General features: G+C 44.6%; 1 protein-coding gene across 1 annotated transcript; it reads left to right on the top strand.

The window, feature by feature from the left end:
- The first annotated feature begins 12011 nt into the window (after nt 1-12011).
- LOC306916910 (E3 ubiquitin-protein ligase TRIM63-like) lies at nt 12012-13709 on the top strand. Its single transcript, XM_079495001.1, has one exon. The coding sequence runs from the start codon at nt 12199-12201 to the stop codon at nt 13234-13236; it is 1038 nt and encodes a 345-aa protein (XP_079351127.1). The 5' UTR covers nt 12012-12198; the 3' UTR covers nt 13237-13709.
- Nucleotides 13710-14528: the final 819 nt, after the last annotated feature.

Genomic DNA, 14528 nt, shown 5'->3' on the forward strand with positions numbered 1-14528 from the left:
CCGGTCAGCTCCCAGTACAGGAGTAGTAGACTGTGGTTGTACTGGTCAGCTCCCAGTACAGCAGTAGTAGACTGTGATTGTACTGGTTGTACTGGTCAGCTCCCAGTACAACAGTAGTAGACTGTGATTGTACTGGTCAGCTCCCAGTACAACAGCAGTAGACTGTGGTTGTACTGGTCAGCTCCCAGTACAACAGCAGTAGACTGTGGTTGTACCGGTCAACTCCCAGTGACCAACAGTAGTAGACTGCGGTTGTTCACGTCAAAGCAGGATGTAATGACCTTCTGGCCACAATCACAACCTTTTCTAATCTTCAGGCAAAAGCCACCTAAAATACACACAGAAGTCCCTCTGTGTCGTGTTGATTTTGATCAAGTCTAGCCTCGGCCCCCAGGCTTTCATTTTCGTCGGCGCAAAAGATGAAAGCCTGGAGGAACGCATTGGCCGATCTGGTCTAGAAGTGGGAGTCAACCCTTCCGGGTGGGCGTCGCTCCAAATGATGTGACGTAACGCTGCACTTGGGCGGGAGAGACGGACAGATCGGTGAACCAATCAGAGCGTGCGCAAATCTCAGCCGCGACCCGCCCCTCTATAGACCAGAAACCGAACACGTTAACTCAGGCTGGTTTTAGTCATAATCTTTCGAATACACTTTCATATAGTTTTAGTCACATTTGAGTCACCTGAAATGTTTTAGTGTTAGTCTAGTTTTAGTAGACTAAAATGGTAAATGGTGCATTTATCTAGCGCCTTTATCCAAGGCGCTTTACAGAGATTGTGCATTACATTCACCCATTCACACACACATTCATACACCGATGGCAGCGGAAACCATGCAAGGCACCAACTAGCACATCGGGAGCAATTAGGGGTTCAGTGTCTTGCTCAAGGACACTTCGACAGTAACTCTGGGGGAGCCCGGGTTTGAACTGGCAACCTTGCGGTTACCATCCAGGCACTCTACCCCTGAATGACTAAATATCATCCGATTTTAGTTGACTAAATCTACAGCTGATTTAGTTGACTAAAATGTATTTTGGCGGGTCTTGATAGCGTCGTAATGGCTAGCCTCACAATGTGTTGTGAGCTTGTAGATCTGCTATTCAACCAAGCATAACAGGACTTGTCTTTTAGTTCTACCGGATCTCTTCTCCACCAGTCCCTCCCTAACATTTTGGTCTAGTTTTTAATGTTGACTATTCAAAATTGTCAATATATTTATAGCCTCAGTTTTAGTCATCATAGCTTAGTTTTCATTTTGTTTTCCTCAGTGAAAAAGGGTAGTCGTCGGACATCTTTCGTCATAGTTTGGGTCGACGACATCAACAGCGCCAGCCCATTAAGATGTGCCATGCCCTCCGCTGGGTTCCCACATACGACATCACACGCCACCATTGTGTTCCAGTACACAAAAGCACAATAGATCATTCTTGTGGTGGCATACGGGGGCCTCAGACATGGAGATGACATGGGCTGATATGGAGGGGCTCTCTGCTGGCACCGCGGGGAAGGAAACCCGCCATTTGAGTCCAACGTTTATCTTCCATTGTCACGGCAACACAAACAGACCGGAGCCCGATTGCCTCTGTTCTGATAGGACGACTTGAGGAAGGATTTCCATTGACTGTTCCCATGCGGGTGGCGACGTATTTGGGCGTCGCTGTGGTCGGTCAATAGTCGAGATAATGGTTGGATTACCGTATATTGCATTATGGTGCTGTGTGGAGCAATGTGTGAAGCATGATACTAACACCGTCAGCTCAATGGATTGAACAAGGCACTAACATTGCCAGTTTGGATTTGATTGATTGATTGATTGATTGATTGATTGATTGATTGATTGATTGGAATCCTGTATTAGCAGGTGCATACAGTTAAAAAAAGCTATGCTAAAAGGATAACACAAAAAGTCCCATGGGCGGCTTGTTTCCGTCGTGGTCCTTTGTACTCAATTCATCAAGATTGCATTCCCTGTGCAGCCCCCTCCCTATCTACAGTAAGTATTGGACAGTATTAGGATGTTGATATTCATTTTGTATTAATTGTTAGGGCCCAAAATCACTTGCTGCCATCATTTACTGCCCCAGTAAAAAAATAAACACTTTGTGTTTGAAATATACACTTGTGCTTTATTCTAATGTGTTATTTGGGGCCCTGCAGATGAATACAAAATTACTATTTATATAAAACGGCTATTTTCAGCAAATGTAAAAACAGTCAACTGTTTTTACATCAACGACTAAAAACACCAAAACATTGCTGCCAAAAACAACACTGATGACAATACATTCTTATATCACGCAGACAGATATTTAATATCTTCAGACTTTGTCTCCGTGTAGTGTACAGCGTTCCAAAGAAAACGTCTTCATTCTCTCGCTAACCATTTTAGATTACATGGCACTTGTCCAAGAAAGCCTACGGCTTTGACTCTTTCAAAACCGCTCTCAAAGGGCACCTACGGACGGCTGCAATTCGAAACTGGCCCCTGTAAAATCGGAATCCCTCAAACACGAACGCAAGGACAACACAAGAGACGGTCGCGGCCACACAGCCAACTCAAGGTACGGCCACGGAGCCGACTTGGGGACCCAACGCAGCTCCTCCAAGGAAAACAAACAAATTAACGGAGCTGAACGTGAATCCCCCCAACCGCCCACCCCTTTTTTTCCCCCTCACTGTATATGTTTCTTTTACCTTTTTACCTCCTTTATGATGAATTCCTGTTCTGTCTATAGAAGTGTCTATTTGTACGTCTCTAAATGTTTTGATGATTTGAACATGGTGGACCCTATTGGAAACAAGTGTAATGCTTAATTGGGTCGTCCACTCACAGTTAACAGCCTTTGTATTGAGTTTGTGCTTGAAATGTACTGTAATTCTGCAAACTGTTAATAAATTCTTCAATCAATCAATCAAAACTCACCGAAGAATACTCGCAAAAGATTCTCACAAAGGTCTCCAAAAACCCGCAGAAAAACAGAAGTCATATTATTGTGTGCATCATGGTCACACCATATCTCTTATTTAATGGATGTTTTTTTGGCAGCAGCGGCAGGTCAAAAGTTGCCTGCATCAAAGAGAGAGAGAGAGAGAGAGAGAGAGAGAGAGAGAGAGGTTGTGTGAGTGAGGTAATGCAATCATTTAGTATAATAACTTAATGAGAGCACATGTCTGATGGAGCCAAGTAGTGTTATTTAATTATGTGCTGACAAAACAGTGGTTTGTTAGGGGAAAAAAATGCTGTATCACGGCACAACTTATCATCGTTTTCTAAATCATTGATGCAGTGGCGTTTCCAGGAATTACATTTTGGGCAGGCAAGAATTATATTTTGGACAGGCAAGATGTGTTAATTGTCGTCTCCCCGCGCACAATCGTAGCACTAAAGGTTTTCAAAGAGATATACCTGCCAGACGAGTAGTATACAAAGGCTGAAAGGCTTGCATTTACATTCCAATGGGTGATTGAGGGTCGCGCTCTACCGCGACGGCCAATCAGCTGTCCATTAATAGTTCTCATGTCTTGTTTTTGTCCTCTTTTTTTCCTCATTGTATGGATTTTGGCCAGGCCAGAAATGGATTTGGACAGGCCGACGCCTGCCCTCGCCTTATTGTAGATACGCCTCTGCATTGATGAATCATGCTTAAAGTACAGGCACATACAGTAGGGGTCTGACTCAGTCTCATTGGCAAACTGATGAAAAGGAGGCAAACATCCCCATCTAGTGGTTGAGAGTGAAAATAACCACCAAACAAATGAGCAAAGTTAATGTTCATAAATTGAGATTCTGTGGCCATTTCTATGTCATAAACAACATATTTGTGCTAACACAAAGTCACTTTATGGTGACACATGGTGGTCTGCAAGACTATACACTATTCCTCTTGAACAGCAGCAAAAAACCCTCTCTGAGAGTGAGAGAGAGAGAGAGAGAGAGAGAGAGAGAGAGAGAGAGAGAGAGAGACTGGTTGTACAGTGGGAACAGCTCACTGTTGTATTTATTTGTAAATAAATACAAAATAAAATAAGTGTGCGGGGGAGTTCCGCACACTGTCTTCACTTACAAGTGTGTTCAATAGACACACAACATTTTGGTCGCTCGAACCTTCATCAACCTTCAAGGTAACTGCCGTTACTTTCCGCCAGGCCCGGCCCTTCCTACAGGGGGTCCTGAGCCAGACTGCTCAGGACCGGCCTTGCTTTCCGCCACTGCCTTTAAGACTGCCAGGACACCATATGGTGTCAGTCTCTGCCAAGCCGGAAGCACAGAGGTCATATAGTCATGCTGGCCTTGTGGTGGACATGTTTGTTTCTATTTTTGCCATGGACATGTAAATGAGAGCTAGCCTTGAATGACCATTACAGGTCTATAAGTTTGAGCGCACAAATGGACCCATATAGGGTCCATTTGGTTCCATTTGTACACTCTCAGAGATATGGTGGTCCTTCCTTGAAAATAAAATTTCCACAGACGAGGATGGACACATTGATGACAACTGCATGGCAGAGACTGTTTTGGTGTGGAAGATTATGGGGCTTCTTCCTTGGCCTCCAGGGAGTGTGGCTGTGCATGCAGTTTCATGCCGATCGGTAAACGATGCCGGAGATTATCGGACGAGCGCACGCACGCACGCACGCACACACACACGCACGAATGCGCGTAATTTCTAAGCTGAAGAAGAGATTTGGGGGAGCAGGTGCAGATTAAGCTAAATTGTGATCTAGTGGTTGAAAATGACAATACTAGTGTTTCATGTTTAACTTCCACAACTGTTGCTCTTGAGAAAGAAAAAGAAATCAAGCAATGGCGGAATCTGTGTCACCACTAATAAAAGTTTTAAATACAAATCACATCGCAACACTTTTCCACGCAGCAGCCTGACAAGGTAGTTAGCTACTTCTGGAAATAAAGAAATTGCTATTTCCGGCGTGCGACGTACATGACATCATCGAACGACCGAGCACAAAACAGGCGTAATAAACATTCTTACGTAAGTGTCATTTTGCGTACGTGTGTCAGAGGTCCGCACCATGTGGGTCCCCTCTCCTCGAGTCCACTCAGAGAGACCGAGACCAGCCCCTCTCCTCTCATGACACTTATAGGCCTACAGCATTTCATTTTTATTTCTTTGACAAGGAAGCACACTTTGACATTTCACCGTACACCCCCTGCCGTGACACCGAAGAATGTCTAGGTTCTAAAAAAGAACCCAGTGCACCGCGTTCTGAAACGTTGCCATCAGGAGCAGCAGCGCGCCGCCCAGGGCGATACACGTGTGGCAGGGGCGTGCACACATATAGACATCAAAGGAGGTTTCAACCCCTGCCCTTCTACACGTCTGTCAAACTGCCTTTTCCCAGCCCACGAATGCAGCATTTAATATGGTGAAAGAAATGCAAATTATGCCACTCCTTTCCATGCCAGCATTCAGAATTGCTTTTTTCCCCCCGAAGTCTCCATATAGGCCTACATCCATACATCTCCACTATAGCTAAAGAGTGCTGAAGTGCTAAAGAGTTGCGCCCCCGAAAAGACCTGATCTACAAGCTCTCAACGAGTCGCAGTGCGACGCGTTGAGAGCTTGTAGATCTTCTATTTTTGTCCAAAAGTGCCCTCTTTATATGGGATTTCAGCACCTGCCCCTCTAACACTCTCTGCATGTCCCTGGCTACGCTGACAGGGTGCCTTCCAGGACACAGAGGAACTCCTTGATGCTGGGGCAGAAATTGCTCTCATCTCCATATTCAAACTTTTTTGTGATTTTTGCTATTTGGGTAAATTGACGCCGTACTATACTTGATCATACTACAGTGTCAAACAAAAGTTTCAAATTCATTGCAAAAGTAGCATACTGTATCTACAAGCTCAAAATGCGTCTTGGCCTTGTAGATCTTCTGCTTTTGCCAATTTTTAATTTGAATCCTGAGAAGTAACAGTTTTGGATATATGGGGTTTCCACTCCACACCCACAACACCAGAGGGAGTTCAACAAACCATGTGTACCCCAGATTCGGCACAAACAAGGGACTAAATTAATGTTGCTCCTATATGCCACCAAAATGTGGAACGCCCTACCAATAGTCATTAAGACATGCGAATCCCTTGACTCCTTCAAAACCGCTCTCAAAGGGCACCTATACGGACGGCTGTAAAATCTGAATCCCCCCCACCGCCCACCCCTTTTACCCCCTCTGATGATTTCCTGTTTTTTGGCTATATAGAAGTGTATATTTGTCTCTAAATGTTATGATGAATTGAAAACGGTGGACCTTCTTGTAAACAAGTGTATTGCTTTATTGGGTCGTCTACTCACAGTTGACAGTCTTTGTATTGAGTTGTGCTTGAAATGTACTGTAATTCTGCAAACTGTTAATAAATACTTCAATCAATCCACCTGACACTAGAGACGAGCTGTTTCCTTGCTGAGCAAAATGACTGCTGCAATGCTGAGGAACAAAATAATAATAAAATAAAGCATTTTACTTTAGTTTTGGTTGCATTTTTACTTCTGAGGGATGGTGCCACATGATAGCAAAACAAAACATAACATCTTTATTTTCATTATTTCTAAATGCTTTCAAAAAACGTATATTTTATCAGCTGTAACATTAGCGTGATGAACACAATGCTTTAGTGCTTTTACTAAACTTTTTTGTATTTGTTTTTTTTGTTACACGACATACTGTATATGGGCATTACTTCCACTATACTCAAATCCTCAATGTTATTTTAACCCTGAAGGTGTACAAATGTAACCTAAATGGTCAATTTGGTTACATTGTACCCTCTCAGAGATACAAATGGATAACATTTGCATTGCAGATTTCATTGATTTCAATGGTTCTCAACCTGTGGGTCGGAACCCTACATACAGTAATTGGGGGGTGGTCCCCACTCCCCAGATGACGGTAAAATGACAATTTAAGGACTTTAAAATACCTTAAAAAACAACTAACATTGGCAAAATTGTCAAATACTATGAAAAAGAGGGGGGGGAAAGAAAATAGTTGATCCACAAGCTCACGCCTCCAACACAAGGCGCTGTGAGCTTTTACATCGGTTATTTTCTCAATATTCATCTGTGAAATGATTACTATATTTACCCAGGGTATCTGGGCTAAGCTCAAGAACTTGTTTCCAGCCAGGCCCTGCTCATAGAACATTTCATCGTAGTGGTTCAATGCCTTGTTCAAGGGCACTTCAGCGGTGGTAATTTTAACGTGTCGGACCGCTGATTCGAACTGGCGACCTTCCGGTATCAAGACCGCTCCGCAGTCCGTTCGGCCACCGCTGCCACAAACCGAGTCAAACTAAATGTAATGCTTCAACCGAGTCAACTCCTACAATTCCAAGTGCTTATCAGGGTGGGGGGTCCCCAGTTCAGGGGTGGGGGGTCCCCAGTTAAAATATGATCATTTTGGGGGTTGCATGCAGGTCACATGGCTGTTTGTGTGGTAAACATTGGAAGGAATTTAGACTCAAGTTATATAACCGAGGAAGACATATTTTCAAGGAAAAGGGACGTGAACATGTATTTGAAGGCATGACGTCCTTGCACACGTGTGTGTGTGTGTGTGTGTGTGTGTGTGTGTGTGTGCATTCCAGACATGGAATGCATGGTGTGGAAGTCGTAAATCATATGAAACAGATGATGAAACAGAATGATGAAATACAAACCCATTCGGTTCTTACTCTTTTGAATAAAAAGTATACAACTACAGTATACATGAAAGTACATGGTTTTACTTAATAGTATGTATTTTATTCATGATATGCTGTCGGGTGTATTTGTTTTTATTTGTTTTGTCTACCCCAAGTAGACGAAAAGAAAAATTCCAATCAAAGATTCTCTGAACCTGTAATTAAATAATTGAATCTTGGATCGACTCGAAAATTGTTATCGTTTGTCTGTGTCTGTTCTATGCTGCTGAGATGTATGGGAAGAACAACCAATCAATCAATCAATGCAGACAACCCTAAAAGTAACGTCCACATTGTACTATTTTCCTACAGTTACAGTTATACTGTAACTTGGGGAAGTGCTGTTTGACTTATTAGAGTATCAAGGTTTAATACATTTTAACAGAGCTGTAAAAACAGAGCTGTAAAAACAGATTAGTAACTCCACTGTTGTGGTCCACTGTTGTGGTTTTATTTTGGCAGGAACATCCTCTTCCATCAGGGCCCCTCGCCCCACCCCCACCCCCAAACACACACCTGTTCTATTAGTAGAATTTACTACCGTCTGATGTCAATATTTTGGCGAGCTCCGTTCGTACTCCATGAAACACAAGATTGCACAAGATGATGTCTCTCCAGCTGCACATGCTCCAATGTTTACAGCGGAACAAACCGTGACATACTGGACAGTGTTGTGTAATACCGGTGCACACAACATATTGATTCTCAACCTTTTTTTAATTTCAAGGACGCAATTTTGGTATTTTAAAATTGTATTATTTATAAAAAAATTGTTTATAGAATGTTACATTTTTCACTGAAAGGTATGACTGACTAAATATATTATTATACCGGTATATACACACACACACACACCAAGAAAACTCTTGGATCCCAACTACAACATCAGTGGTTTGCAAAAAAAGAGACCAAGGCGTTGGGAAAATGTAATGATGTAAAAGCATTTCACAGTCTGGCTAATGCATGGCAAGAATAAAAAATGACACCTACGTGTTACGGCAACTGATGATCTGTAAAAAACTGATGTGTAAAAAATGTCTTGCTTTCTTTGGCCCCTGGTCGTGGAATGACCTGCAGCTCAGACTAAAATTGGCCTTGAAAGTTCCTTTGAGAAGTTTCAAAAGGATCATCTTAACACACTTTTTGTGCCCAAGACATCTCCACACGTCTTTGTAATAATGTCCTGTGGTGCCCAAAGACGTCTGGAGACGTCCTTGAAAAGTGTTTACAAAAAATCGTCCTAAAAAGGCTGGGTACTCTACTGAACTCTACTATGGGTATATTTTGTGTTGAAAAATCATCTAATTAACATGGGGGCACTCCACGTCGCTATTCTGAAAGAATACAAGGGCACAAAATGTGATTGCACAGTCCAACACCTGCACATGTTCGGATGTGTACTAACCTTTGCATAGGCCCTTATATATTTGTTTTCCTGCTTTAAAATGTACATTGTGTATGTGATGTGTGCACAATTTATTGCGCCCGGTCACTGTTAGTGTACCATTGAGATGTGTTGTATACTTTGTATAGGTTTCTTGAGGTATATATTGGATATATTATTTGGCTGTTGTGTAATTTGACATGTACGATGTAGCTTTGAAGTGTAATTTTGTTTCTGCCGCTTGGCTAGTTCCCACTTGAAAAAGAGACTCAGTCTCAATGTGTTTTTACTGGTTAAATAAAGGTTAAAAAAATAAATAAAATCACACCCGTGTGAAGTAAGTGGTGCAACTCCGTGTGGGGGTCCCCGGGGGGTCCCCGGAACATCCAGACCCCCAGGCCAGTGGCCCAGTGTGCCGGCCCGCTTCCGGCGAGCCGCCACGTGTTCGAAACGGTTGAGAAATGACAGAGTTACCATGTGTGGGTCCCCAGGGGGTCCCTGTACTGTACTGTACTGTACTGTATTTGGAACAACACACCGCACTTCTTTCATGAACAGATATTATATACAGGTTTCTGTCATGAACATTACACTCGTCAAGTGAGCTCAGGTCACCTGGTGGTGCCAAACCACAACCAGAAATAGTATGAATAGAACTGTTCTACATAGAGCTTTTTCAGCTTGGAATATGCTCCCTTTAAATCTGAGACAAACCAGAAGCAGATTTTCGTTTCAAGAATTACTTAAACATGATGAGTCCTTTAGAGATGAAGTTTTGTTTTTTTCTATTTTTTGTACCTTATTCTTATTGTATTTTCTATTTTGTTACTATTGGTCGTTGTCGTCTCTGTTAAATGCAGAGCGACTTCACTGTTTTAGCTGATAACTGGATCTTGTCTGTTTTAAATTTAAATGATCTGTTTTTGTTGTATACATTTCTGTGTGGACCCCAGGAAGACTAGCGACCACTTTGTGGAAGCTAATGGGGATCCCAATAAAGAATAAAGAATAAACTGCATGCTCGGTCTGTTTAATTGAACACAAATTGACCAAAACCATGTGTGTCACAAGATACGACAACCACATTACTGGTAACGATCAATAGAAACTGGACTCCAACTGTATTTGCATTTATGGCAAAAATGACCCTATAGTATATCAGGGTTCTTCAAAGCACCCCTTAGTAAGATAAAGAGATGAAGCAGGGACCCCCACTACATGTATAAAATTGTGTTGCAGTTCAACTTTTAACTCTTTCATAGATTTCATTCATAGACTTTATTTTTTCTGTAATGTTTTTTTTTTTGTGGCTTTCGCCTTTATTTTATATTTTCATGGAGGGACAGACAGTAGGCTGACAGGAAATGGGGAGAGAGATGGGGGGAAGACATGCAGTAAAGGCCGTCGGGATCGGGAGTCGAGCCCGCGGCACACTGCCAGACTGGATTACCAGCCAAGGTGCCTGGACCGCTGAGCCACGGCCCAGGCCTTCATTCATAGACTTGTTTGCAGCAATTGTCAGTGTTGCATTGGAGTCACATTAAGTACATCGCTCTGTACTTGGTCTGCTCTTATTTCCCTCTACAGCAAATCTCTTTGCCGAAATTAGCCGATCTACGAGCTCAGAATGCCTCACAGCACGAGCCATTGTGAGCTTGTAGATCTGCAAATTTTGAAGTTCCTCTCTAGACACGTTTAAAAGCAGACTGAAAACACACCTGTTCTCCCAGGCGTTTTAATCCTTATCTGGAAATTGGTTGGACACTTTTTTACTGCCTTACCTGATGCACTCATTTGTATTGTATTTGATGCACTTATTTAATTGTATTTGCTGCCATTATTATTTGGGTTTTTTGATGTTTTTTTATAACCATGATGTGTTATTAATATGTGATATTTTTGCGAACTGAGTTTTTATATTGTGCAATGTGTAGTTACTTGTTTTTTCTCTTGGTGTAGGCCTACAGCACTTTGTTTGGTCAGCCTTGGCTGTTTTTAAATGTGCTCTAGAAATAAAACTGACTTGACTTGGCTAAAGTTATCGTCAGAATAGGGATGCGAGGGTTCACATTATTGTAAAAACAAAACAAAACAAAAGTCCCATCACACAAAGATTTGGCGGCCCGCCCATGTTGTAACCCACTGAATCCACATGTGCAGCGGCGCTCCGACACATTCACATTCATCAACGACGTGGGGTAATCTGTGTTTCACCACGCGTGGACCGTGTGTGTTTTAAAACCACAGTCCACTGTGGTAAATAAATGGTAAATGGTGCATTTATATAGCGCTTTTATCCAAGGCGATTTTTCCCCCATTCATACACCGATGGCGGCGGAAACCATGCAAGGCACCAACCAGCACATCAGGAGCTCAAGGACACTTCGACACTACCTCTGGGGGAACCCGGGGTCGAGCTGGCAACCTTTGCGGTCACCATCCGGCCACTCTACCCCTGAGCCACCACCGCCCCACTGTGCAAACTGCAGGACGAGACACATTGAACATAAACATGTTTAGACAGGTTTATTTTCCAGTCATGAGATGAGGCGGCGGTGGTTTGTTGTTGTTGTTCTGTGCGAGTTCACAGTCCAGTCTGAGTACTCCGAACCCCCCCCCCCCCCTCCGTTTGGCCTCGTGTCGTCCCCTTCACACCTCACCGCTGCAGAGAGAGGGCTCATAGGGAACGGGACAGGGGGGCAGGGGGGGGGGGGGGGAGTGTCGAGGCTAAGTATGGCATGTGCCAAAGAAAGCAAGGGGCGGGGGGGGGGGGAAGAGGTGGGAACTATCTTCTCCGAAACGAGACTCACAAACAAGCCGAGGGCGGGACTACTGTTGCCTCGGATGGTTTTGGTGGGGGGTTTCGGGTGGGCGGGTATATAAGCTTCAGCTGTCTCCCCACCGGGCCAGATCCAAGATAAACACAAACTCGAGCGAGAGAGCAGCTACAGCACTTGTAGCACAAGGGGAGATAAGCACACACACACACACACACACACACACACAAAGGAACGACACCCCACCATCGGCAAACCCTCTTCCCCAGGGATCAGAGACCCCGACCCAGGATTATTTTCAAGGGACTTAAACTCAAAGTGAAAAAGACATCATGGACATCCAGCAACAAATGCGTCCTCCCAGCCCCATGGACCTGGAGAAGCAGCTGAGCTGCCCCATCTGCCTGGAGATGTTCAGCAAGCCCGTGGTCATCCTGCCCTGCCAGCACAACCTGTGCCGCGGCTGCGCCAGCGACCTCTACGACTCCAAGAACCCCTACCACTACTCGGGCGGCGTCTTCCGCTGCCCCACGTGCCGCTTCGAGGTGGTGCTCGACCGCCACGGCGTCTACGGCCTGCAGCGCAACCTGCTGGTGGAGAACATCATTGACATCTACAAGACGCAGCTGGAGCGCAAGGGCAGCGACGAGCCGCGGCCCGAGGAGCCGCCGCTCAAGGACAAGGACGCCAAGGCGCCGCGCTGCACAGAGCACGAGGACGAGCACATCAACATCTACTGCGTGACGCACCAGACGCCCACGTGCTCCATGTGCAAGGTGTTCGGCCAGCACAAGGACTGCGAGGTGTCCCCGCTGCAGGCCGTCTATCAGAGCCAGAAGACGGAGCTCCGCGGCGCCGTGGAGACGCTCGCCACGGGCAACGCCTGCCTGCAGGCCGTCATGGCGCAGATGGAGGACACGTGCAAGGCCGTGCAGGAGAACGGCGCGCTGCAGAAGCGGCGCCTCGGCGAGAGCTTCGACCTGCTCTACGCCATCCTGGAGGAGCGCAAGGCGCTGCTGGTGGAGCGAGTGACGCACGAGGAGGAGGAGAAGGTGGCCACGCTGCGCTCGCTGTCCGAGGCGTACAAGGCGCAGCTCGAGACGAGCGCCTCGCTTCAGCAGCGCGTGACGCAGAGCATGGAGAAGAGCGGCGTGGCCGAGTTCCTGGTCGCGGCGAAGGGACTCATCAGCGAGGCGAAAGAGACGGCGCTGGGCGGCCGCCTGGAGAGGCCCGAGCCGGGCTACGAGAGCATGGAGCACCTGGTCGTCGACACGGGGGACGTGGAGGCGCTGCTCGCACAGATGGACTTTGGAGATGCTGGCGATGAGGAGGACGAGGATGAGGAACAGGAGGAGGAAGAGGAGGAATAACAGTTTTTTTTGGTGGGATAAAGACACTGAGATAAAGACACTGCGGGACAGGTTTGAGTGAGGTGATGAGGAGTAGGGGAGAGAAGTCATAAGGTTGACAAGACACGCTGCTTTGTAGAGGAAGTGTATACCGATGGGTATTCGAGGACAGAAAACGGAAACGTGCAATTTTTCGAATGTTGTTTTCTTTTTTTTGACGTTATATGAATGTTTTGTGGATGTTTTTACAAAATGAAACATTTTGTATTGACTTGCATTGGTGTTTTTTTATACTTTTTTTTCTATATTCACCTGTGTTTCTAACGTACTGTATATGGCATTTTGATAATGCTCAACTTGATATCGCAGGAAAATGATTGTTCATACTTGAATGCTTTTCACGCGGGTCACTCAAGTCGAGACTGCATACACACAGGAAAAAAAGGGAAACAAGATGTATTCCCTACATTGTACAACTGAAAACTTGAAATGTGATCTGTTATTTGTTTTATTCATTGTAGAAAATAAAGTTTTTTTCAATGATATACTTCTGCCTCTTTCTCTCCCTCTCTCTGTCTGTCTGTCTTGAGCTCAGGGAACATAACACATGAATGAAAGTGTCAAAATGTAACATACATTTGACAGCTTTCATTCATATGTTAAATCAGTCTCGTTCGTTGCACTGCAAATTCTTAGTGTTAATTTAACTCAGAGCGCACAGAGCCACAGACACAAAGGGGTACATAAGTTTACATTTTGTACACGCTTCTGCATTAAAATGTAACATTTTACATTTTACTTCCCCCCCCCCCACCCTAAAAAACAGACGCTCAAACCTCTCCCATCTGGCATTGGGAGAATGTCACCTATATTTACATGAGGGTCACCAAACTCCTCTGCAGGCCTTACTTAGACCTATTGGCCTGTGAAAAAAAATGGAGGCTATTTTTACTGGTCTGAATGGGTGAGGCAGGCAGCCATGCAGCCGGACTGGAATAGCGCGCCGAGTGTCACTGCCAAGTGGTGGAAAGTCACCAACATTTACTTACTGTATTTTGGGCGGGAACCCCTTTTGGTGTTTTAAGCATTATGTTATACTTTAGCTATTGAAAAATAGCAGATCTACAAGCTCAGCGCGGCACCGAGTGCCACGCTACGATCTTGTAGATCTGCTATTTTCGAAAAATCGTGAAAATGTGGCGCAAATCTTTGAATATATATTCTTTCAGAGCGAACGTTTTTAACTCAAATCTGATATAGAAACATGAGGTTTTCAGATTTTTTTAAAAAATTTCGACGTTTGGCCTAAATGG

Source organism: Electrona antarctica (assembly GCF_951216825.1).
Source record: "Electrona antarctica genome assembly, chromosome: 24".
NCBI classification, from domain to species: Eukaryota; Metazoa; Chordata; class Actinopteri; order Myctophiformes; family Myctophidae; genus Electrona; species Electrona antarctica.